This window comes from Propithecus coquereli, unplaced genomic scaffold (genome assembly GCF_000956105.1).
Source record: "Propithecus coquereli isolate 6110/MARCELLA unplaced genomic scaffold, Pcoq_1.0 Scaffold22, whole genome shotgun sequence".
In the NCBI taxonomy this organism is placed as follows: domain Eukaryota; kingdom Metazoa; phylum Chordata; class Mammalia; order Primates; family Indriidae; genus Propithecus; species Propithecus coquereli.
In genome coordinates this window covers 10218690-10245903 of record NW_012147189.1, presented here as the reverse complement: position 1 = coordinate 10245903, position 27214 = coordinate 10218690, and the positions used below count along the sequence as shown (strand labels likewise).

General features: G+C 33.3%; 1 protein-coding gene across 1 annotated transcript in view; it reads left to right on the top strand.

The window, feature by feature from the left end:
* TTC37 (tetratricopeptide repeat domain 37) overlaps window positions 1–27214 on the top strand; it is a 73977-nt gene that overhangs the window by 5571 nt on the left and 41192 nt on the right. Inside the window, 23 exon segments of the mRNA XM_012644774.1 lie at window positions 554–645; window positions 1050–1125; window positions 1659–1799; window positions 3757–3855; window positions 3974–4082; window positions 10326–10466; window positions 11366–11467; window positions 12311–12450; window positions 14937–15023; window positions 15112–15215; window positions 15765–15891; window positions 16505–16684; window positions 17025–17149; window positions 18073–18326; window positions 19456–19558; window positions 22093–22269; window positions 22357–22501; window positions 22667–22745; window positions 22826–22887; window positions 23006–23062; window positions 24513–24581; window positions 25836–25910; window positions 26550–26691. Coding sequence (XP_012500228.1) covers window positions 554–645; window positions 1050–1125; window positions 1659–1799; window positions 3757–3855; window positions 3974–4082; window positions 10326–10466; window positions 11366–11467; window positions 12311–12450; window positions 14937–15023; window positions 15112–15215; window positions 15765–15891; window positions 16505–16684; window positions 17025–17149; window positions 18073–18326; window positions 19456–19558; window positions 22093–22269; window positions 22357–22501; window positions 22667–22745; window positions 22826–22887; window positions 23006–23062; window positions 24513–24581; window positions 25836–25910; window positions 26550–26691 — 2686 coding nt within the window.

Sequence of the window (27214 nt, the reverse complement as noted above, 5' to 3'; positions counted from 1 at the left end):
TACTCGGGAGGCTGAGGCAGTAGGATCACTTGAGCCCGGGAGTTTGAGGTTGCTGTGAGTTAGGCTAACGCCACGGCACTCACTCTAGCCAGGGCAACAGAGTGAGACTCTGTCTCAAAAAAAAAAAAAAAAGATGTATACCTTAAATATGTACAGTTTTGTATGTCAATGATACCTCAATAAAGCTGTTTAAAAAACATGCTGAAATTTCAAAAAAGGAGTGTCACATGGTAATGTCTTAGGGGATAAGATTGTAGAATAACCACTAAAAATGTTTTTTATTATGAAACACTTCAAATGTATTTTCAAAAGTAAAGAGAATGGTATAATGAACCCCATTCTGCCTGTCACCCAGATTCAACAAAAATCCACTTTAACTATTCCCTCCTACCCCCAATTGGGGACCAGTCCCAGACATATCATTTCATCTGTAAATTATAGTAATCTTTTATCAGAAATAATCCGAATAGATTATCACATTATTTAGCAAATAAATGAATGTGGGAACATCAAATGTTTTGGGAAGAATAATCATTACTACTTCCTCTTTTAGGGATTAGCAAGCTTGTATGAGAAATGCAATCACATAAATGCTAAGGATGACTTACCTGGTGTTTACCAAAAGCTTCTGGATCTTTATGAAAGGTAATGAATTTATGGTGAATGACCAGTTTCTTTGAAAGCTTGAATTAGAATAAACTGATTAAAAATTATGCGGAAGCACTCCAAACATTTACTGGGAATTGGGAAGCATTTTTCTTTCAAATAAGTTTGTGACAGAATCTCTAAATTGTGATTGAAATAGAATCAAAACACTACTAGTAAGAGGATGGACTAATTTTGGAACTTTGATATTATTTTCAGTCAATATAATGGAAGATAATATTTCTTAAACCTTTTCTTTTTTACAAGGAGCTCATTTTACATAATATTAAAGAAGATATGATATGTTCTAATTTAAAACGGTATTTGGGGGATATTTAAATTTTAGTGTTTTAAGTCTTTAGTTGTTTTCGTTAATCAGATTCAAAATCCTTTTTTGTTCTAAGTGTTGACAAACAGAAGTGGTGTGATGTCTGCAAGAAACTTGTGGATCTGTATTACCAAGAAAAGAAACACCTAGAGGTTGGTGAATGATTTTCTGGGGTCCTAGACTTCTTTTAATCAAGCCATTATTAGAAGAAAAACTTTCATTTAGCTTAACAGAAAAGTAAAAATTAATATGTAGTATGATATTGAAAGAATTTAAGAGGTAATACGAATTATAGAGCTTTGAAAACAATAAATTAGAATTCAAATTTAGGGTATCATAACTTCTAAACCAGGGTATAAATTAAATAAGTAAAAGTGTCATCTGTGGAAATTCATGGCCCATTTGTGGTGTCTCCATAGCTGATGGTATAAGTTATGGGAATTGGGGCATGTTATCATCATTCTTGTAAATACTCTGATATCTTAGTCAGACTTCTAATATAAGGGCTGTGTGGATTTGCCCAATCAACTTATTTTTATGAAGTTTATAATAGATGAGGTTCTGTGCTTTTGCAGTTTTTATGTATTAACAGATAAAAAATATTTTTATTTGCAAATTTTACATTTTTATTGGCATTTTTAACATTTAAAATAAAATAATCATTTTAAATCTCCTTTTCAAATAGGTGGCTCGAACATGGCACAAATTGATAAAGACACGGCAGGAAGAAGGTGCAGACAACCAAGAGCTTCATCAGCTATGGAGGAAATTGACTCAGTTGCTGGCTGAGAGTACTGAGGATCAGAATAATGAAACTCAGCAACTGGTATTGACTCATTTATTCCTCGAGTTTGTTCATGAAAATTGATCATTTAATTGAATTTAGAAATTAGAAACATAATAAAATAATATAGAAGAGTATCGTATATCAGATTAGGTATTTTGTAAATGTACAATTTTAAATTCACAGAGGCTCTTCCTAATTAAGTCAGAATTATTGGTCTGCAGTCTTATACAAAGTCTAGATGGAGTGGAATTGGTAGTCAAGGTATCAGAATTTCGTTCCCTGTATTCATAAGAATCCACGATAAAGGAGTAGTTTAATCACTGTAAAAAAGAAACTGAAAATTATGTTTCACAAAACTATAATTTCTAAAAAGTTATACTTTAAAAGTGTGTTTTTTTTACATTTATAATCTAAGAATAATGAATAACTTTGAGGTTTAACAATTCTACCTAGAGTATTTATATATAATATTTAGAGTATTTATACCCAGAATATATTCCTTTTAGATGAGCAGATTTTTGGGTAATTGAAAATCATTTTAAAAGACAGTAAAAAACTGATTTTGAACCATAATTGGAAAATGTCTCTATTATTCTTTTTTTAATTGATAAGTGTAAAAGTCAGCTTAAGTTCTTATTATAGTAAATAGCTACTCAATGTACACTAAATTGAATGGAATTTTTAAACCTAAACAATTATAGGTTCTGTATAGGATGGGAAGTTCATTTTTTTGTTTGGTCATTTGTTCACTCATTAATTTGTTCTTTTATTCAGAAAATATTTATTGAGAACCTACTACAGGCAGTGTCCTAGGAGCTGGGGATAAAAATGTGAGAATAAGATTTCTATTTGTGTGATAACGTGGTTTATCTGTTCATAGATTCAGTTGTAGAAAAATTGACCAGTGACAAAATTAGGTAGCTTACCAACTTCTCTTAAATCATATCATTGTAATATAGCTTTATTATTTTCCATAAAATAGTATAGATTATCAGAATATCTAGCACATACCAAAATGAATAAAATGCCTTTTTGGATTGTCTATACTACACTTATCTGTGAAAGAGAATTACTTATAATTTTAAGAACTGATTTCTAACTGTTAAGAATAGGATAAAAAGGCTTTTGGGGAGTTTATTATCACCTTGAATACTGAGTGTTCAGAAAAGATGTGTCATCTGTTTTTCATTTGGAATAATTTTATTACTATTTTAAAAAACCTGTTATGTTAGACTGTTGAAGCTAAGTTTCCTTCTTTGAAAGATCGTTAATTTTATCAGAGCAGTAAAATTTTACGTATTTATGTAGACTTTATAGCATACTTTCCAAAGAAAATTTGAGGTATTATGGATTTTTAAGTCATGAATATTCATTTTAAAAACGTAGAACGTGTAACCAAATGAATGGTATGAAGTACTTTAAAGTGCTTGCCTTGGATTCTACTAATTGCTGTTCTTGCTCAAGAAATATTTAGAAGGCCTCTTTTGGAATTTCCTTCAAAATCAGTTAATACTGCATGAAAGAAGTGATTTCATTATAGTTCCATCATATCTTTTTTTCTTTTACCAAAAGTATGACTCAGTTTCATAAAAATTTTTTTAAAGGTTGAAGATTTACTACCATTGAAGATGTTTCAAAGCATATGCTAGTGATCTCAGAAGAGATGTTTTAAAAATGATGCGAGCAATAGCATCTATACTAGTATTTAAGACTGTACTCTGGTTGACTGCTTTGTAGGCAACAGCAAGCACTTAGAAGAATGTTTTGTTAAATTAATGTTGTTAAATTTGTATTGTCACTAGTTCAGTGCAGTGTAATGGCCAGTTGGAGTTAGAATGCACTCCAGAATTTACGTATACACATTTTTTTCCTCACTGAAATTATCAGGGCCTAGTTAAAGGTACAGTTTGTATAAAGGAGTCTTATACATTCAACCATTTATCACATTTGTCATTGAAGTATATGCTACAGATGATAGCTTTTTTGTTCGTTTCAGCTTTTAACTGCTTTTGAAAATGCACTGGACTTATCAGATAAGATTCCTAGTGAAGATCACCAAGTGCTTTATAGGCATTTCATTCAGTGTTTATCCAAAGTAAGTTGATTTTTTAAATCTCTAATATGACTGTTATATATTTCTCATTGGGAAAGTGCTCACAAATACATTTTACTATGACTGGAAATTTAGTTTATTTTGCTTTTATATTTTCAAGTTTCCTCATGAGACTGCTAGGCTGAAGAAGGCCTGTGAAGGAATGATAAACATCTATCCTACTGTACAGTATCCATTAGAAGTGCTTTGTTTGCATTTAATTGAATCAGGTAATTTCTTATTTATCATATTGTGTGTCCTAGAGGCATGTGATTGTGTGGGAGTGATGCTGCTATCAATCAGAAAGTGTTTTAATGCCTACCATGTATAAGGTATTGTTTCAGTGTTTCTGGACATAAAAGGAAGTACAATATGTAGTCTTTGTGTACATGAAAAGGCTAATAGATACAGGGAAGTACAGTGATAGAGGAATTATGAGTTATTGAATTCATTGTTGATCAGTGAAGTCTTTTTGATGGTGGAAATTGAGGGGGGTGGCTCTTGAAATTTCCTTAGTTATTAGATAAACAGGAGGAGGTGAGAGGTACTCCAGATGGCATGAGCAAAGATGTGGAGCTAGATGCATTTTTTAGGAATAGTAAAATAGGTTTGTTTGCTATAGTGGAAGGAATAACTAAGGTATATTTTGACTAAACAGGTTGGACTGTATTACATGGGGCCATGAATATTATGAAAAGGATTTTGGGAAAGTTTAACTTTCTCAGTGTTGATGTCACGTGATAGTGTCACAAGTACATTGTTATGAATACTGTAATATTATAAAGTAATGAAGTTTGTGAATGACCTTTTCTAATGAAATAGAACATATTCAAGTTGAAGAGTATATTGCTGTGTATATTTCATGTTACTGCATCTTCATGCACTTTCTTTGGGGGAAGAGAGAAGTGATGATAACTAGCTTTCTAGGAGTTGGCATACTTGTAGGTGTGGATGTCTTGCGTCCAAGGCTGGTATTCAGGCAGTTTACAGGAGGCTGGCGATATTGGTTTTTCTCGCCAGCTTCTGTCCTTTTTGTCAGTGTCTGTGCTAAATAGATTGCTTTTTAAATAATTTGAATATCACTCCTGTCCACGTCTATATTCACTTGAGGTGAACAAGTTCACAGCAGTCAGTCACTGAAATAGAAATAATAGTACATACACCATGTTATTGTAAATTATTGCAGAGCTTTACTAATCCCTTTGATTTTTTTTTTCACTTGATTGCTAAATGAGCATATACTTGGGGATGCTTTGTATGTGAATGACCCTCACATGTGTCATAGTAGAAAAATGATTGAAAACTACTGCTAGAGATAACTGAGGGAAAATTCCAGGTGGAAAACGACTATTGCACCTATTTTGATTCTTTTCACTTCAGCTATTCTTTATAAGTCCTACTTGTACTTTTTTTTGGGCGGGGTATCTGGATAAAAACAAAAATGCTGTTGCCTTCAGTCCTGGATTTTTTTGGTGACATGTAAGCAGATTCTCTTTTTCTTGCTTTAACTGAGTCAAAGATAGACTTACAGGAGCACTTTTCATTACCATGAGAAAAGAAAACAAAGAGTATCATAGTGAATGGATTTAGGAAGTATAAAGTCTTAAATTAACATGGTGTGCAGGATAGATTGTATAGAAGATAGGCTAGATTGAGTAGACTAAGTGATGATAGGAATGAATGAACTAGGAGTGTGATACTGGTGATAGAAAGGAACAGATGAATGAAAAGAATGAAAGTGACTACTTAGAGGTGAAGGGAGGGAAAAATCAATTTTAACTTTCAGCCCTCCACGAAAGTTGGCCCAGTAAGGCATGATGGTTTGTATGAAAGGTAAGTTGATAAGAGGAGATGTTAAATGGTAGTCAAAGGGAAATGCCCATTGGTGGTTTGCAGATGAGAGATTGATGCTAAGGCTAGACATATGGTTTGGAAGTCATTTGCATGTAGGTGAAAGTGAAGTGGAGTAGATGACATCAGAGGAGGACTGAAGGGGAAGAGACTGAGAAATGTACATTGGGCAATGCTGGCTGGCTTGGAAGGAAAGGGAGGGAGAAGAGGAAGAGAGGAAGTGGAGGACAGAGAGGAAGGTGGGGGACTCCGACAGGAAGCAACACAAAACAACACAGTGAAAGAACATTTTATGATTAGGAGGCCTTTATTAAGGCAATCTTTTTTAATCATAGTGATCAAATTGGAACTTGGATTACAATGATGAGGTAAGAATAGGTAGAAGTGGTTAGTAGGTATAAAAAGAAAAGCACTCCAGGGACTGGGCTAACTGCATTAAGGGGAGAGAAGGAGAAAGTGAAGCACGTGAAAGGATAGTAAGCTTTTACAGGGGGAGGAGAAGAATTGCAGTAGTGATGCCTGGCAAAGAGCATTCCAAGAAGAAAGGGCTAATTAGGCCAAGGAGGATAAGGAACACTTAAGAGACTTTCAGCACAAGGAGCATACATACTTAAGAAGTTTTTTTTGTGTCTTTTTTCTCTGATAGTAAGCTTAGTTCCAAAATCACCCAGTTTCTTCACATTTTAGCACAAAACTCAATGTGTTCCAAAGATAAATGGGCTAATTTTCTTTATTGATGGCCTCTGATACCCATCCCTCCATCTCTTTTTCTGCTGTTGTTATACAATTCTGTTGAGAAATTAATGGCTGGTGTTCACTCTTTTCTATCTAGTTCCGCTCAGCTATTAATGGTTTGCACTTCAGTCTTGGCCTGCTCACATGCCAGGTGGCACAAGTGAATACTTTGGAATTTCTTTTTAAGGACTGATGGAATGCTTTCTCAGTAAGCATAAATATACTATAGCGTGGATTTGTTAAGTAAAAATGGATCTTATATTCCAAAAAGTCTACAAAATAATAGAAAAATAGGATAAGTAGTTTGCACATAAATTCTGTAGTCAACAGTGCTCTAATAAGAGATAGTGAAGAGATTATATTGATTGATTAGAAATTATGTTGGGTTAAACGAAAAGAATCATTTTGAAGAGACTTTGGAGATGGTTATTGTGCAGAATTGAAAGAAAGGGAGGTCTATGTCATGCAAAAAGGAGTCAATAGGTAAATATTTACACAAATAGTAAAACTAAGGAAGAGTTCTTACCCCTCTGAATTGTTGGTTGCTAGAAGTTGCAGAATTGAGTAGTTCAGGTTTAGGTACATTCCAAGGTAAAATTATTCTGGGGGTGGAAGTTTAATAGTTAATGCAGAATACTTTTTTTTCCTTTGCTCCTCTAAACCAAACTTTCTGTGTATTAAGAACTTCTGAAAAATCTGTAAGGTTTCTAAAGTCTGACCCTCCCTCCCTCAAAGTTCTTCAGTATCTGCAGAATTTGCTACTTTACAGCAGTTAATCACTGGGTTCTCTTCCACTGAAGACAAATATGTTTCAATCTCCTTTGTCCTGCCTTTCCTGTTGAGACTTGAAGATTCATTTTCAGTATGACTCAGTTTTTAAAGCTTCATATAACAAATAATGGCTTTCACAGTTGTCATCTGTTGAAATGTTTTTTCCATGCTAAATGACCTTTTTGAATTATTTTGCTTTGTTGTTGAAATGGGGGAGGATAAGAAAGGTTGGTTCTTCAAATTCAAGCAGAAAGAGCTTCTTTAAGATTTTGTGCTCTAGAACTATTAGAAAATCCAGGTGAAAATAAAGACATAAATGCCATCAAATTATATATTTTTTTCCTCCCAACTGTGTTTATTTGAAAGAAAAATTCTATAATATTTATCAGTTTCTTTAGGATGTCAGGAATGAATTAATTATTTAAAAAAAAAAAAAACCTTACCTTTTTTTGTAGTAAACTTTAAGAAACAATTCCATGGTTATTACTTAGCATCCAACCTGGACCTCCTCAGAATATTCTTTACCGTAGGAATTTTGGCATTTATCAGCCCCAAGTCTAGCTTGACTTTTTGAGAAATAAAAATAATATTGTCAAACTCTTTTAAAGTCATTAAATCTGGAATTGTAGAGTCCTTTAAATGTTAAAAAGAGCAGGTAAGTTAAATAAAAGCAATGAAGTCTATTTCCTCTCTCTTTTTATCCTCCACCGAAGTATTTATTTAGTATTCTCCATAAAAATTAGTATGGAGAAGAGGATTGGGAGTTGAATACTCCATGTCTCTTTACACAGGGATCTTAGTGTTGTTATCACTGTTGCTAGTTTTCAGGAACACTATAGAAAATTCTTCTAAGTGACACTTGGTCATATGCAGAGAATGTTACCCAGGGCTAAACATGAACACAGTCTTCCCAAATCTTATTTCATTTTTATAATTGTGCTCCCGGGCTTTAGCAAAGGTAATATGTTAGGAAGGTTTACCTTGTTTTAAAGGTTGTTTGTGTTTATCTCAGCCTTTTGGAAATTGTTTTCATGCACCTGCCTACACTTTGCTTACCTGTGTGCAGTTTTAGAGACCCTGCATATGAATGATCATTGGAGAGATGAGATGCATGATTGACTTCTCTCTTCATCCTTGATGGATGTGTTTTCTGTAATTAGGGCAGTTTATGTAGCTAAGATAGTCTGTCATTAATTATGTTTCCATGGAGGAAGAGAATTTTGACTCAGATGGGTAGAGATTGAAGGTAAAATTTTAATAGCTATTTTTTTTCTTTTTTAGGATGTAAAGATTTTAAATTTTCTGTAGTGATTCTCAGCCATTACCATTAAGAGACTGAAGACCTTTTTGAACATAAGTACATGATGGTATTTTTAAAGGATCATCACAATATTTAATGAACACCTACCATGTATAAGATACCATGCTAATCTGTATTTTCCAGAAGTTACCATTTAGCTACAGAGGCAACAAAGGCAGGGTATATAGAGACTAATAATAAAGGTGGTATGTAGTATTAGCAAATACTGTAGACTTTTGGTTCTTAAAGTGTGATTTCTGGACTAGTAGCATAAGTATCACCTGAGAACTTGTTAGAAATGCAAATTCTCAGGTCTAACATCAGACCTACTGAGTCAGAAACTTTAGGGGTAGGGCTCAGCATACTGTGTTTCAACAATTCCTCCAGGTGATTCTGATGCCTAATGTAGACAATGTCTAGTTTAAATAAAACTACTGGATAGAAAGGGAAAAAGCCACTGGTTTGCTTGGGAGGAAATAGAATGTATGAAACTAGGCATATCTATTCTTGGAATTCATATTTATGGAAGCAGTAGCGAGAACATATTAACAGAAGGAAATTCATGCCTGGAAGCATAATATTAATAGTGGCAGGCTTGTGTCTTTTTTATGGGCTTGCTAATCAAAATAGTATTTCTTTCAGTTTGTTTTTGTATTTTACCAAATAATACTGAAGTTTTAATTCTTTAGCTGTTATGAATTTTTTTTATTTTTTTGGTGCTAACTTAGATTTCTAAAGCAGAATATGACATGTTACTTATGGATTATACATTGATTTGCACCTGGTTTTGAAAGATTTGAAGTATGTAAATTAATGATATGAAAGTAATTTACTTTTGACATCTATGACTGAAACAGTGGTTCCACATGTGGTTTGGGGGTATATGTTCTGTATAGATATTAAAACATCAGATTTTTTATTCAGATAAATTATTTGTTCCACACATTTACTGCTTCAAGTTGTAGTTCGTCTTAATTACTTTTAAAGAATTTTCCTGTGTGATTAGACAATTTATTAAATTATCTAATGTAAATGCTATTCACAGTTATTCAAAAACAGAAATCATATTTTTAATTTGTTTTTATGCTTTTCTGGGAATGGAAATCCTAACATTGAGGTTGGAGAAAACAGAAATAGAACAAAATATATAATGTTTTCTAAACTAAATTGTTTTATCAAAATAAATTTGAAAATAAATGTAGGCATTGGGTGATTATTTCATAAGCTTAACTGTTATATAGAAAAAGATAGTTTTAGAAAAATGTGGAAATGTGAAATGTGCTACTGAGCTTGTAAATGTAAGAAGACTATGACTAAAGTCTTTGTGCAGTGTCCTGATGAGTAAAGTCTTCCAGCATCCAGTGATCCTAGGATGCTGGAAGAGTCCACTAGATCTGGCTGCCATGTTCATGGTTGCCTAGGGAGAGAAATTGATGAAGATACTCATTTTTGTAGGGCTTCCTTCAGTTAACAACCAAAATTGTTACTGCTGAATAGGAAAGAGAGACCTGGCAAGCGGTAGGCTATCTGGCTTAGCCTACTGGTCAGTAGCAATAAAACCCTTGGGTATAACTTCAGATTCAGTGTCTGCATAAAGTTGTTTCTATTTCCAATATTTAAGAAGATGGAAGTGCATAATTTTTTAATGTTAATATTTTCTGCATTTGCTTGGTCCATTCAAGTTTTGAATTCCTGGAATCAGGGTGTAGTGAAGGGTGTATAAGATAGCTTTTGAGATTTAAGTGTGTAGGTTTTGGCACTTAGAAGCTTGGTGTATATATATGTATATGCTAATAATGTTTTCTCTTAATTCCAGGAAGTCTTACTGATGAGGGACAGCAATTTTGTTGTAGACTAGTGGAAATGAATCCAAAAAGTGGTCCAGGCCTCATTGGCTTAGGCGTTAAAGCATTACAAGACAAAAAGTATGAAGATGCTGTTAGGAACCTAACAGAAGGTAAATGTACAGTGGATAGCATGTAACATAAGTTGTAGTTGTTACTCAGTCAGTAGGCATTTGTCTGTGAGCCTTTCCTTGAGGAATATATATCTATGATGGAAGGGAAAAAACATGCCTACATACTCTGGAGTCTTCCTAGGTTTGAATTCCAACTCTGTCATTCACTAATTTAAACTTTCTATGTCTCAGTGTTTACATTTGTTAAATAGGGATATATATATATATGTATATATATATATATGTAAAAATATACATAGAAGTCTTGGGATGACTTTAACTTAGTCTTATCAGGTATGATGTTTCTGGAAGAACCTACAATTCAAGTTATCTGAATGACAGATACAAGCCAGGCAGATGATGAAGGGGATGGGAGGAGCACTTTAGGCCGAGAGATGAATCTATGAAATAGCCTGAGGTAAGAGGAAAACTGTTGTTCGGGGAACTGCAAGTAGTTCACCAAGATTTGAGAATGAAGTATATATATATGGGAAGGGACAAGAAGTAAGGTTGTAGAGGGGTCTTGCAGACCTTGTTAAGGAGTTTGCACATTATCCTGAGGACAGTGGGGAGTCAGTGAGAGGAATTTTATAATCTCATTTGTATTTTTAGAAATATTCTGGCTACAGTGTAGAGAATGCATTGTAGCCGATGGCAAGCACTTACAGTTTTCTGGGGTAAAGGTGGTGATGGTCTGAACTGAAGTGATATAGATGGAGAAAAACATATGTAGAGAAATAGATGGGGAGAATCAATGTGAATTTGTGACTGATAAAATGTGAGAGATGAGGAAGACAGCTAGGGTCTGATGTGGAAGGAAAGTAGATAATGGTGCCGTTTATTTCAGTAGTCACGGAAATCTTTTTTTTTTTTTTTTTTTACTGTTTTTATCTTTCCAGGGTTAAAGGAAAGCCCCCTGTGCACAATTGGATGGTATCATCTGGCAGAAGCCCAAGTCAAAATGCATAGACCTAAAGAAGCTGTTTTTTCATGCAGTCAAGGTATTTTTGACATCTTTTGGCACATAAAGGTGGCCAAACTTGTTTGTTTTCATCTTGAAGGAGAAAGATAGTGATTTTTAGAAAGCCAGATGCTATATTTTGCATTTTAAATTGCTAATTTAAATTTTATTGAGGTTAAATAAATGCCAAGTCTATATGTATGTCTACTAGTATATTTAATTTTAGACTGACGATAAGTATTTATCAAAGGTTTCCTGTATTTATAAATTTTGTCAGTTTAGGCGTGGGTGGAGGTATTCTGTCTTTGTAACAAGGAAGTTTCTGGTATATCCAGGACCTTAATGGGTTCTTAATTTCTCTGATGTAGACAAGGGAGTTCTTAGGCATCTTGGAGCCTATTTGAATGTGATGGGCTGAGTGTGGGGATAGGAAATCATAAAAAGTGATTCACTGTGTCTGACCCCATCTGGGAGTCTACCTGCTGTAATTGAGAAACAGTTCATCTTGGTTAATTCTAAATTCAGCTTCTTTCTCTTTCCAGTATCCTGAATTTCTTAACGTTTGTTACAGATGCTTTGGCTAAGTGTTAACCTTTATTACGTAGCAGATATAGATAGCCTTTGTTGTGTTTCAGTATGTTCAGTTTTATTATGTGTTATATGAAGATAGAGGTTTTAAATTCAGATATGTTCTGTTTTAAATTCAGATCTTTCCGTAAAGAATTCAGGGAAGAATTTATATTTACCTTTGAATTATTCTTCATGTCTGTTGTTTTGGAAATTTATGCTTGTTGTATCTGCAATTTATTGTATGTCATTCTTAACAAGAGAAAAAAGTGAAGTGATGTGGTCATCTTCATTCAGATGTCCTTAATTTTGTCAGCTCTGAAGAACATAGATAATCTGGGTGTGTCTGGTAGCAGTCTTCATCAGAAGAATCTTTGTCTTCATTTGAAAGCAGAAGCATTGATCAAACTCTCAGATTATGAATCTTCAGAGGAAGCACTTCGTACTCTTGATCAGGTGGTCTTGTCATTGAGTTTTTCCCTTCAACTTTAATTGGTTTCACATCAACCAGGCAACAACCATTCTCTTCCTACCACAAATATTTTCTTGTACAAATTTTATGTTAGAGGTATGAATTCACCATATCTGCACTTTTATAAATCATTCACACACTTGGAAACTCCTCAAGTTACTTGTTTGCCTCTTCCTTAAGTACTAACAGGACTCTTCACATGAGGCAATTCCTTTCTTTAGTTCTAGCTTTTATTCTTTTCTTTTTTGCCTTCTTAGGTTATTACTACTTGATTATTATTAATTTGGGATTCTAACTTTTTTTTATCCAGGAAATGTTTTACTATTGACAGGGATAATTAAGGACATTAGTATAATAGTTTCATGATAGAGAATGTTGTTTATGTGTTTCATTCAAAGAAAGATTATTTAAGAATGAAACTGATTTCTTAATGTTTTTGGTTCAGGCAATTTGAAATTCTCTACTGAAAAAATTTTAGCAATTTATGAGTTATAACAACATTGTTCCTTAAAGATTTTTTTGTCAGGTAAAGGCTATTTTTTGTGTAAAATCACAATTATGTCACTCAGCATATTAGAAAGTTTTCAATTCAGTTTTTTTTTAAATCATTGTTTTGTATATTTCAAAGGGCTTTGCATTTCATATTTCTTTAAAATTAGAGCACTTGTTAGCATCCTTCAAGAATTGATATCTTATTTTCCTTTTGCTTTCCCACTAGTAATGTTTTTTGTGTATGTGCTTTATAGAGATCTTTCCAATAATTTTTTCCACAAAAAGACAAAATGAAAAGTCTCTTGGAGAACTGGAAGAGTCCAGATCTGAGACAACGTGTACAAAATGAGCTCAGAACATCTTGTCATGTTAGAAAACAAGGAAACTATAAAAGGCTACTAGGATCATGTTGAAAGGGCTCAGCAGGTAGCTTAAGGAGATTCTCACTGGCTAAAGAGGGCACCAGTAACTGTAGTTTATTGAAACACATCAAATATGTTTAAATCCATGTGTTCATGATGATACAAAAAAAAAAAAATCAGTAGACATCCTCAAGAAAACAAATCTTTGGAGGATGCTAAGAAGGCAGCTGGAAAGAATCAAAGCATTTATCCTGTGTTTCCTAAATGAATCATTTTTCAGGATAACCAAATAATGAGCATAGGAAATGAGCAAATACTTATTTGTTGAGGTATTCCACCTAATAAGAAAAGAAGAAATGATAGAATTATAAAATCACCATTTTGCAGTCCCTAATGAATTAACAGATGTAGGCATTGAGGATTAATAGCTACTAACATCACAGAAAGACAATTAGATACATCCAAGTGCAAGTACACATGAAATATTCCTGCTAAAACCCCACACCTGAATTACATCAAGCTTCTAGACCTAACTACTAATTCACAGAAAATATAAGAGACCAAGGAACATGTTAAATACCATGAGAATACATTCAGCAAATCCAGACTGTAAGAAACAGTGACAAATAGGCCATATTTTTCAATGGTTACATTTTAAAAGAAAAAAAAGAGAGATGAAAGGGAACCTTGTATTATAGGAAAAAGAGACTTGAAACATACTAGTCAGTCGAAATGTATCTACCTTAGTTGGATTTTGTTTTTTTTTTTGTTTGAGACAGAGTCTCACTCTGTTGCCCAGGCTAGAGTGCCGTGGCGTCAGGCTAGCTCACAGCAACCTCAAACTCCTGGGCTCAAGCGATCCTTCTGCCTCAGCCTCCCGAGTAGCTTGGACTACAGGCATGTACCACCATGCCCGGCTAATTTTTTCTATATATTTTTAGTTGTCCAGCTAATTTCTTTCTATTTTTAGTAGAGACGGGGTCTCGCCCTTGCTCAGGCTGGTCTTGAACTCCTGAGCTCAAACAATCCACCTGCCTCAGCCTCCCAGAGTGCTAGGATTACAAGTGAGCCACCGCGCCTGGCCCTTAGTTGGATTTTGATTAAAACAAATTGTTGAAATATTTTATGAGACAACTGGGAAATTTGATGATATTAAGTTCGTTTTGTTGAGTTTGTTCAGATATGATAATAGTAATGTGGCTATGTCATTTAAAAATAAACTTATTTTTTAGGTATAGATACTGAAATATTAATATATCATACATAAAAAGTTATAATATCTAGGATTTGTTTCAAAATAATCTGAGCAGGGGTGTGGTAAAATGGGTGCAGGTATAGATGAGGAAAGATTGCCTTTGAGTTTTATAATTTTCTCGCTTGATGATGGGTACATATGGGTTTATTATACTAGTCTCTAATTTTTTTTTATGTGTTTGAAATTTTCCCTAATAAAAAGGTTATGAACAATGAAAGTGTTAGTGGTGATAGAAATTAGGACCTCTATGTCTTTATTCTGTTAGGACCCTGTCCTTCTGTGGTCATTGTTTAATTAAAGCAAACATTGCTGTGGTTGTGTTGAAAGAGATTTATAGCAGTTCTTTACCATTATTTCCTAGGTCTCTGATGCAGATAATATCCCTGGACTTTTAGTTCTTAAAAGCTTGGCTTATGTGAACAAAGACTCATTAGATGAAGCTACAAAGGTTGGTTTTTTAATTCAAACTGAGCAATTTTTAAAAGTTAAAAGTCATTTTTATTTGGATATAGAATTGACAGTTACCTGCTTTATAGATTGTGGAAGACCTTCTCTCTTCTTACCCTGACCTAGCTGAAGCTCATGCCCTTGAGGGTTCGATTCATTTTACCAAAAAGGACTATCTACAAGCAGAAAAATGGTAAGGGTATATAGATTGCTCACAGATCCAGTCACATTAGTTTACCATATTTTTCAAAAATTCAAAATGAGTGGGCTTGATGAAGATCTGATTTTGTATAAATTTGATCTTTGTAGACTGTAAGTCTTATATTTTTAAGAAATGTCTTTAGCATGTAGCACAGTAACTATAAAAAAATCTATGATGGGTTTCAAATCTGATTAGCTGATCATAATGTTCAGTAAGCAGATGTAATGTTTGGTATATGCTCTGAACACTTAGCACGTGGTAGTGCTAAAAAGCCATTGTGCTTTTTTAAGCTTCTCTTCTTTACAAACAAATTATTTTTTCTCATTAATCTAATCCTAAAATAATGACTTGTTTCTAATTTGGCATCCTTCAGTCACTCAAACTTTGTTCGCACTGGGAGTCTCCTATATTTTATATAGGAGCAAATATGTGTGTGTGTGTGTGTGTGTGTGTGTGTGTGTGTGTGTGTGTGTATGTATATATATATAGTGTGTGTGTATTTATTTTAATATTCTTTTTTACTTCCCTTTGTTGACTTAGTTTTCAGAGAGCACTTGAGAAAGGTGCTGAAGTTGCTGAATATCAGTACCAACTTGGGTTAACATACTGGTTTATGGGTGAAGAGACAAGAAAAGATAAAACAAAGGCTCTTACCCACTTTCTGAAGGTAAAACAAGTGCTACTATTCAATTCTTAGTTGAAATGGCATTTTAAAATCATAAATAATAATTATATGTTAGTTATTCAAGAGTACTCTTAACGGCTTTTTGTGGTTTATCTCTCACATAAAAAGTTTTGCGAGGATGTTATGTGGGTTTTGAAGGAAAAAATTAAACCATAAAATGTAAAAGTTACTTTTTAAGAAATATGTGTTACAGAAAGTGAGGTATAATTATCTCTGGAAAACAATACTGTTTTTAGGTAATGTCCACTGTAGTTTTATAGGCACACAAGTCTAGATGTTTAACTTATTTATTTAAATGTTTAACATCTATAAATCTTACATTATTATCTTGATTTATAAGAGCAGATTAGTAATAGTTCTAATTTCACTTTCTTTTCCCAAAGAAATAATGTTTTTTTACTTCTGTTTATATAAGCAGTGAGGACCAGCTTTCATGTCTGTTTTAAATCTTATATTAAAGGATGTTTTGGCATATTTTTGTATATTTAATAAAATTGTTTCTTTTTTTAATCTGTATATATGTCCTTTGTGTTTTTAAAGATACTCTTGCAAATAAACTTCTAATATTCTGTTATTATCAATATTTATTTCAAAGGCCGCAAGACTGGATACATATATGGGCAAAGTTTTCTGCTATTTAGGTCATTATTACAGAGATGTAGTGGGAGATAAAAACAGAGCCCGTGGATGTTACAGGAAAGCTTTCGAATTAGACGACACTGATGCTGAATCTGGTGCTGCAGCAGTTGACCTAAGCGTGGAGCTTGAAGATACGGTATGTCTAATAACTACTTCTGCCTTTTTGTTTTTTAATCCTGAATATGTAAATAAAAATATTTTTACATATGTATACTTGAAAGTTAGCATTAGTGTTTATTTTTCCTTATAGATGCAATAGAATATTTTCACTTCTCTTTATAAATAGAGTAAAAATTCTTTTCATTGGCAGATATTAAATTACTCATCATTTATTGTTGAAAGTGTAGTTTGGTGTATATTGGTATAAGTTTAAAACATCAAAAGTGGGAAATGAAATGTATTTGTGTACTTTACTTGGGTGTTCCATATTTTTATGATATTTAGTGTCTCTAATAATAGTATTTTCTTATCATTAGGAAACTGCCTTAGCTATCCTAACAACAGTAACTCAGAAGGCAAGTGCTGGAACAGCAAAATGGGCCTGGCTTAGGCGAGGACTGTACTATTTGAAAGCCGGTCAACATTCTCAAGCAGTGGCTGAGTAAGGCACCTTACATATTTAAACTATGTTAGACAAAATAATGGTTCCTTAAATTAAACTTCATGTATACTCAATGAACTTTACAAGTTGCCCCTTACCAGGTTGCATTTTGAGAGAAGAAATAACAAATTTTATTTATGGTCGATTGGTATTTATTGTCTGCAAGGCAGTGGAATTGCAAAAATAGATGAAATGATGTTCTGTTGTTGAGGAGCTAGCCGGTCTAGTGACGTCAGGTCTTAATGGTGTCATATGTATGGTAGGTTATCAATAGAAATTTAAGTAGTATTGAAAAGCTGAGGTACATATCTTTTTTGTTCTCCAGCTGACATGCATTGTTTTGACATTTAGCAGCTTGAAGGGCATTTTAGAGTGGCTCCTATATAATCAATTTTAGTCATTTGGTTTGAACTAAAGAGTATAAAAATATATTTGAATCAAGATAAAGTTTCTGATTTATGTTAATATCTAAAATACAGGCATTTTAAAATTTTTCATAGCAATGGAATTTGATCAGAAATTTAAAGCATGCCTATTATTTCTGTATTTCAAGTGTGATATTTCTGTTTGGTAGAAGGATTGGTGGTGGGGGTTTATAGATGAGACAAACTGAAATGTACAACTGTCCTGGTAGGATAGAAAACCAGAGTTTTTCCAGATAATCAAGGAAAGAAATTCTGGTCAGCACTTTCCCAAAAAGTATTTTATTCTTATTTATTTTGAAATTATAATAAAAGTTCTTAGTATTGAAAAAAAATCAAGTCATAAAAGGAATAGGTTTACCTATTTTAAATAACACTTTTATAAATAGAAGGAGCCATAGATATATGTGATTCAGTTGAATTATTTATTTTATATTTTCCTTTTAGATGTTGAAATAGCTCTGTTACTTTTAGTTCTCTTACTGTTTCTTGAAATTTTAGTTTACAGGCAGCATTAAGGGCAGACCCAAAGGATTTCAATTGTTGGGAATCATTAGGAGAGGCATACTTAAGCAGAGGTGGCTATACAACAGCCTTGAAATCCTTCACGAAAGCCAGTGAGCTGAACCCAGAATCCACATACAGTGTGTTTAAGGTTGCAGCAATACAGCAAATCCTAGGCAAATACAAGGAGGCTGTAGCTCAGTACCAGCTGATCATTAACAAGACAGAGGATTATGTGCCTGCTTTGAAAGGTAATTTTCTTTTTAATAGCTCCTTTGACTTTTGTGATACTGAAGTATAGAATCCTTGAGTCAATTTCCTATCTTAATGTATTGAATAACTTGAAAAGGACTTCTTTAGTCAACAGCAAGCATCTGGTATGAACCTCTTATAGTATAGTTTATATAGATTTGAATATAAAAAGATCAAAACTTGTTTCATAACATTGAATAAATAGTAATGATAGATATTTAACTTTTAGACAAATAGCATGGTAGCTATTGGTTCTAAAAATGGATCTCTAAAATAAGAATTTCCTTGCTCTTATATTTTGATAATTAATTCACTATACCCCAGAATATCTTAATACTTTTTAATTACTTTGTAAGTTATAGAAGTTCATTTTAAAAAAATTGTTAACTTTAAAGGCAATTTGCATTGTTTTGTAATGATATGAATTGATTTCAGTTTCTCCATGGATATCTATTTTTTTCTATATTACAAACTATTTTTGGTAACATAAAGTAAAACACTGCCATCCATGTATAATCTGAATATTTTGTGATTATATCTGACCATTTAAGAAAAGGCTGGAGCTTTACCCCCATTTCCTTTTCCTTTTTAAGGAAACAATTGAGATTTAAATCAGATATAAGTATTATGTTTTAAGTGACATATAGCTTAGGGCTTGAAACTTTTTTTAAAAAATTTTATAAAGCTCTTTCCTCAAGAGAAGGAGAGCTCATAGAGCTTAAAGTCTGCTATACAGATTTTAATATAAGAAAATCAAATTTTGTTTCACAGCAGTTAATAACTAGTAATATGATAGAGAGTAGCATTTAGATGATGTCCCCATTTTTGAAGCTGAGGTTTTAAGAGGTAAGCAACTTGCCGAAAGTCAAGGAAATTCTTAGATTCCATAGATAATGTTTTATAACTTTTAGTGCATGTTTTTATTTCAACAGAATCCTTCCATATGAATTCTGTTCTTCCATTTGAATACTAAAAGTATGCAATATCATGCTTAAATACAATTTTATCAAATAACATTTTGTTTTTTTGAAAATGGCTTTAAAATAACACCAGTAAATTTATTTGAAGTTCATTTTATGTGTTTGTTTTATATGTTTTGGTAACAACTACAAACTTACCTGGTTTTAGGTTTGGGCGAATGCTATCTTATGATGGCAAAAGCAGCTCTAGTTGACTATCTTGATGGGAAAGCTGTAGACTACATAGAAAAAGCACTGGAATATTTTACTTGGTTAGTATTCTTATTATTTATTGTGTTTATTTTCTTGATATTACAATGAAGTCAAATTTAGAAAATCATTTTATGTACTCTGTTAGATATAGCAGTTATTCAGAATGTCAAACATAAAGAAAAACAGACGAACCAACTAATTCTGTAACATACATATTGTATTAATCTTACACTTGGGGAAACAGAAACAGTCTTGTGCTCTCAGTAATGGCTGGCATGCTAAGTGTATAGGAAAGAGTAGAAAGGCAGGAGTAGTGGTGGAACAAGAGCTCCGACACTGTGTGTTAGTGTTCTCTTTCAGGAGGACTAGAAATGAGAATATCCCTAGTTGGGATAGTTCCAATAGTTGGAACTATTGGAAATAGGGCTTCAGGTACACAATGTGCTTTACATTCAGTGGCAGGCTTATTGGTAGGGCTGAAGGTAAGGGGAAATGAAAAATCTGATTACCCCTGGAGAGAAACTGTGCAGGAAAAAAGTGATGTGTCTGATGACAAGAAAGGAATCAGAAAAATTTGAGTAAATTTGGCATTTTATAAACTATGAATTCATTAGTTAGAGCAGAAGTATTATTTGTGGTAGATACCTTTAAAAAGTCCACAAGATAGATGCACATTTGAATTTTTTTGCTCTGATCTTTCTTGTGCTTTCCTTCCTTTCTTTTCCTATTTCTTTTCTCCTCTGTTTTCTATTTATTGGTTGTTCCAGAATTGCTTTTCATATGAACCAGTATGAAATAAAAACCTAACCCTTTTTTTCTCACTGAATTTTATTGCTACTTTTGAATTATTGCGTAATGTAGTTCTTTCCCAAGAGAAAGTTACTATGAAGAGGTCATGCTTTGTATTTGAATTGGTGTTTACAAGTAAATGCCAACCTTTGGGTGACAATACTTTAGCTACAAGTACTGCCTTCCTGATCCTAGGAAATTTTATTCTTGATAACATGTAACGCAAGCAATTATAAAGTGCTATATAAAACTTAATAACCCCCAAATTTATATTTACTTCTAGGCTTTAAAGGAATTCATACTACCACAGTTATTATGTAAGGATGATAGAAGTCATTTCACTTTACATATATTTTTTATTGAACTTAAAAGGAGATAAGAGTTTAGGTGGTTAAAATTGCCTCTATTTCACTTTTTTTTTTCTATTTTCTCATTTTATGCTGTCAATTTTAGAAATTTTTCTAACATATTTAGGCAAGGGAACTCCAAACAGTGTTGTCCTTCCTTCTGAGTCTCACTCACAGTGAGCTCTCGGTCATGACTGCAATAACTAATATTATTTTTCAGGAAGACATTGGAAAATGATTTTTGGCTGGACTCCACGAGTAGAAAAGGCTATGAAAAATGTTCCATCTGCTTATCCATCTGCCAATAACATAGCAGTTGTGATAGCTGATTATCAGAACTTGGCTGAAATGAAATTGCTGTGTTTTATTTATAAGATTTTGAGAAGAGAAAAATGAAGAGAAATATATAACTGAGATTTTTCTCATTCTAAAAAGAAGTGCTATCACCCTAATTAATATTTTAATTTACTTTTTGAGCTCATCCATTCAATGTGCTCTTCTATGAATGTGGATCTTCACAACTTTCATGTTTAATTTTTTATTATTTTTGGTCTCAGAATAAAAATCCTTTGGACCACCAAATATACTTGATACATTTTCTAGTCTTTTAAAGTTTGAGGTGTGTTAGTCCATCTTATGCTGCTGTAACAGAATACCACAGGGTAGGAAATTTATAAAGAATGGAAGTTTATTTGGCTCACAGTTCTGGAAGCTAGGAAGTCTAAGAACATGGTGCCGACATCTGGTGAGGGCATTCCCCCGCCAGAAGGGTGGAAGGCGAAAACTTGAGACAGAGAGAAATGAGGCTAAACTTATCCTTTTATGAGGAGCCCCCCTTCCATGATAAAACTAACCCACTTCTCAGTTAACAGCATTAATCTATTCCTCATGACCTAATCACCTCTTAAAGGTCCCACCTCTCAACACTGTTTCACTGGGGATTGAGTTTCTAACACATGAACTTTTGAGGGACACATTCAAACTATATCATGAAGCACACTCTAAAAGCAAAAACCTCAGTTTACAATTGTCAATTGTAAGAGAGTTACCAACTTTACTGCCTTTGTCATTGCTTAAACCAAAAGAATATAGTTAATTAAATTTAATATTAAAAGTAAATTGGTCCTGGAAAGTTTTTTGATTTATATATGCGATTTCTGCTGCTTCTAGCAAAAATGGTAAAGAGTACAAAAAAAAGTGTGCAAAATTTCTGGCACTAAATTTAAAATAATCAACTCCTCCCTCTTTGCCTTCCTTGTCTTCCTATTTGGGAGATAATATGATATAATTCAGTTAGGAGGAGACTGGTAAAACATTCACAGTGCTTAACTAAGGAAGTAACTCTTAATTAGGATTGCATGTACAATTTTTCTGTTTTAATTGTAAAGTTGTAATGACGGAGATAAACTCCATGCTCTTTGGAAATAATTTATAAGAATCACACTTTCTTTTTTTAGGGCTCTGCAGCATCGAGCTGATGTGTCCTGCCTTTGGAAGCTAGTTGGGGATGCTTGCACCAGTTTGTATGCTCTCTCACCATCTAAAGTGAATGTTAATGTTTTAGGAGTCCTTCTAGGTCAGAAAGAAGGAAAACAAATATTAAAGAAAAATGAGCTCCTCCATCTTGGAGCAAGGTAATTTATAAAGATTGCCAGTTAATGACATTCAAACTGAATTAGGACATTAAACAAAGCATAACATTTGTTTTTATATTTCCATAGGTGTTATGGTCGTGCATTAAAACTGATGTCTACATCTAATACATGGTGTGATCTTGGAATTAATTATTATCGCCAAGCCCAACATCTAGCAGAAACAGGCAGTGACATGAATGATCTTAAAGAGTTGCTGGAGAAATCTTTACATGTATGGTTTTGAGAAATTTTTTATAAACTTTAAAAAAAACTAAGTGCTTTTTTGAAAGATGGTTTTGATAAAATGAATAGTGTTTTCACGTAAAACCACATTTATCTTGATATAAATGCTGATATTCTAAGAAATAAAAATTAATGTAATTTAACTTCTTTTCAGTGTCTGAAAAAAGCAGTGAGACTCGACAGTAATAATCACTTATACTGGAATGCTCTTGGTGTGGTTGCGTGTTACAGTGGTAAGAACTGAATAACACACTTCAGTATTTTTAGAAGATTGTGTGTTTCAGGTAACAAAGTTTAGTTTCATCTTTTTTAGGTATTGGAAATTATGCCCTTGCTCAGCACTGTTTCATCAAATCAATCCAGTCAGAACAAATTGTGAGTGTTCTAAGTGTCTGTGAAAAAGAACTTTGGAATTTAATGTTACTACTTTTCTGAGACTTCCAAGTAGACAAGGGGCCTAATTTAAAAATGTGTATGTGTGTGTGTTTTTTAGAATGCTGTTGCATGGACCAACTTGGGAGTGTTATACCTTGCAAATGAAAACATTGAGGTAAATGTGTTGTCTGTTTTGTCACATTAAAAATAAAGTACATTTTCTGTGTATGATCTCTTCATAATAGCTCAACTTCTTGTGGAGAAATGCTTTGTATAATACATTATCTATTCAGTTTGCTCTCCAATATGCCAGTTCATTGGTGACATTCAATTTATTATGCTGAATTATGAATGTGTGATATTTATTTTCCTTTCCATGGCACTCAAGAAACTTCCGGTTTTAAAACCAGTTATGTTGGTTTTTCATTTAGAGATTAAAATAATTGTTATGAATTAATTAGGTGTATTTCTTTTTATCTGTACACGTGTAATGGACGTCCTGTGTAAACTGTGTTGGGTGTGGGGTGGGTGAAGGTAAAGGAGACAATTAGTATTCTCTAGCAGCTTAAATTTAGCCTTTTCTTGGGTGATTTAGGTTTTGGCTTTAGTGGCTGTTAGTCCCTTTAAATGCCACAGTGTAATTTGTCATACTTGAGCAGTTATACGTTAGAAAATTGGAACTAAAGTAACTGGGAGCATGTTTATAGGTCATGGCTGGAAAGTTTCCACAAATCTGTAGGTAATACCACATCTGAACCGTTTTGTATTTCAGCCAGTATATTGAATCCAATCCTTTTAAAAAAGCTTATGTAATATTCTCAGGGATACATTAAGTCACTGCAAAAAAGAACTGGCTTTAGAAAATTATAAATAGATTGAAAGAAAATATTAATTTGGATTTTAAAATGTGAACGTATCTTTAAAAAAATTTAAATGAAGCATTGTCTTAGTTAATAAGCTATGAATGAAGTTTTATTATAGCATGGCACCATTATTGCCCATGAGCTTACTTTTTTATAGGAAAAATAAGACTGTTTTCTGCTATATCTATTAATAGATTATTGAGAAAACAACACAAAGCAGTGTATACTAAGTTATTTTTTATAGTGGAAAGAAAAGCATGCAAGTTAATATGTCTGTGAGGCATCTTCAAAGTATCCTGACTGCTTAGTGCAGAATTATGTTGTTGACCAGTCTTTCTCCAGAGGCAGATACATGTCTAGGACTTCATTGGTTTTTATTTCTTATCCTCCCAGGTAAGCTCAAAGAGTGGGAAATGGATACAACCTAACTTAATCATTTCCTTCAAACCTGTGGATAGCAAATGGATGTGTGATTGGTTAAAAGCTCTGCAGACTACATGGTAGACACATATATTGCCCTTTTGCTAGGAACCAGAACTCCTTACCTGTGGAGAAATCTTGCACCCAGAAATGTTCTAGGACTGTGTAGCTAAAACACTGCTTTAAGCATTGCTAATTGTGCTTGAGCAATGAAGTTTTAAGTTCATGTATTTCTGATAATATGTTTGACTTTTCGTATTCTCTTATTTTGTGCTTTTTAAACTTCAGCAATTTAAGTTTATAAAATGACTTGATGTGATATTTTTTGCCTTTTTTTCCTAGCAAGCTCATGAAGCTTTCAAAATGGCTCAATCCCTTGATCCATCTTATTTAATGTGCTGGATTGGACAAGTAAGATATATAACATATAGTTGTTAATAAACATTTATATAAATAGCTTATTAATTAAAATTGATATAAAAACCTATTGATATGAATAACAGTGATCATAATGATAACAGGTAGTGTTTGAAGGCTTACTTTGTGCCAAGTCACTGTGCTTAGCTCTTTGTATACATTATTTTGGTCAATTCATCATCAATCCTTTGAGATGTGGTTGATGATATACTCTCTCTATAGATGTGAAAACTGAAGTTCAGAGATCCTAAGTATTGTGGCTAAGGTCACACAGCTTGTGGTGATTAAACTCTGATTTTGAGGGCCTTTGAACCCCATCACTGTGACCTTACTATGCCTAAAAAATAACCCAGGACTCTGTTGTTTAACTCACATTTACAAAGAAAATACACATTTACAAAAGTCATTTTGATTATTATGTTTTCTCATTTTCCATAAAATCTTCATATTTGATTTGCTACTTGTTGAGTGTTCTTTCCTCCTCCAAGTTTAGATTTTTGCATTGCTAAATAGAAATCAGGATGCTTGGTTCCTAGTCTAAACCTGTCACTGACTGATTCTTTTACCTTAATATTATCACTTCTTTGGATTTTAATGTTCTCACTTGAAAAAAAAGGGGATTGGACTGAGTGATCTCCAACATCTTACCTAGTTGAGAAATTGTAATGAATTAGTAAGTGGTTAGTTGTTTTGGTTCAGAGAATAGTAGGAGCATCACCATTATCAGAAAATCATTAATTAGGGGTTAGATATCTTTTATTGTACTTTTGACTCTTGAGTCTAATTCTAGTTAATAAGTGAAGCAAGCAGGGATAGAAAGGCAAACTCCTGTTCCTATTCACTGTGGTAGCATCTGGGAGCAGTGGCATTGCTGTGCTAATCCCTATGTCACTTATTGAACCCAGGGAGCCCAAGAATTTGAATTTTTAACTGCTCCCAAGTGAAGATGATGAGGCTGGTTCAGGGACCTCACTTTGAGTACTATTGCTCTAGTTAGTAGATCTTAGAGGCTCATCAGAGTCACCTAAGTTACTTTTTAATTATTATTTTCAAAGTATTTTTGTTTTTAAAAATAATTTATTTCAGGAGGTAACTGATAGATTTAATTAAAATGGTAACAATAAAAGTGAAACTTTACTTTTAAGCACAGCTAGTAAACTTTTGATTCTTCCAGTTTCATTTATTATCATTATTATTATTATTATTTTGTTTTAAACTCATTAAGGACCTCTCTTTTTCCTTTTATAGGCTCTTATTGCTGAGACAGTTGGAAGTTATGACACCATGGATCTCTTCAGGCACACTACAGAACTCAGTATGCATGTAAGAATTTTGAACGTTCTTCTAGATGATTCATTAATGAAACAAGTATTATTCTTGTCAAGGAAATGAGTAGATAGTGGCATAAGATGTTAATGACAGCCGTTGTCTCTACTCTTTATTCTTTTTTAGAAACAGATAAGCTACTTTAATTAAAGAACTTGTAGTTTTCATTTTCTTACAGCATTCAGAGCTGATTAAGAAATGACATTGAGATTTGATAGATACAGTAGCAGTCATGTAGAATAGAAACTGAGACTCTAGGAAAAAAAATAGACATGAAATAAGGACTAGACTTGGTTGAGATTTCTAGTTTATTTATGCAAATACTTTAGAATTCTTTTTTTTAGTTCGACCTGTGGGAATGGTGCTGAGGAGAGAAAAACCAACCCATTAAATGGGGCTCTGTTTTCTGCATTTTATCCTGTTTGATTCTTCTACTTAGGATTGGAACAAGTGATTTAAATATGTTCTTGGCTATGTTTTATCATAATGACTCTTCATTTCAAGGCATATAACAGTTTACTTAAAGAAGACTAAGATGTGATATTTATTGTATTGAAGGTGCATTGTTTTATTTCCTAATTTTTATTGGCATATTTATTACCCTATGTCCACTTGTTAACTTTGGCTTTTTTGAAGACCGAGGGAGCAATAGGTTATGCATATTGGGTCTGCACAACATTGCAAGATAAAAGCAACAGAGAAACAGAGCTTTACAAGTACAACATCCTCCAGATGAATGCTATTCCAGCAGCACAAGTTGTTTTGAGTAAATACATAGGTAAGGTACCTGTCATATAATGGCAAGATATTTGAATAACTGTTGAAATAATTTAAAGAATTTTTAAAACTAATTCATTCCAAATTAAATAGTAGTGTTCTTTAAGACATGAATTTGCCTTTTTTTCCCCAGTGGCCAAGCAGTCTACTTTTTAAACTTTAAGGGCTTTTGAAGAATGATGAAAATTGCTTGTTACCTAATAACTCAAGATAAAAGTGATTTCCAGCCAGGCACAGTGGCTCACGCCTATAATCCTAGAATGTTGGGAATCCGAGGCAGGAGGTTTGCTTGAGACGAGGAATTTGAGACCAGCACAGCAAGACCCCTGTCTCTATAAAAAATAAAAAAATTAGCTGGGTGTGGTGGTGTGTGTCTATAGTCACAGTCCCTTGGGAAGCTGAGGTGGCAGAATTGCTTGAGCCCGGGAGTTCGAGCTATGATCTCACCGCTGCACTCCAGCCTGGGCGACAGAGTGAGTGAGACCCCGTCTCTAAAAAAATTAATTAATTAAAAAAAAAGATGA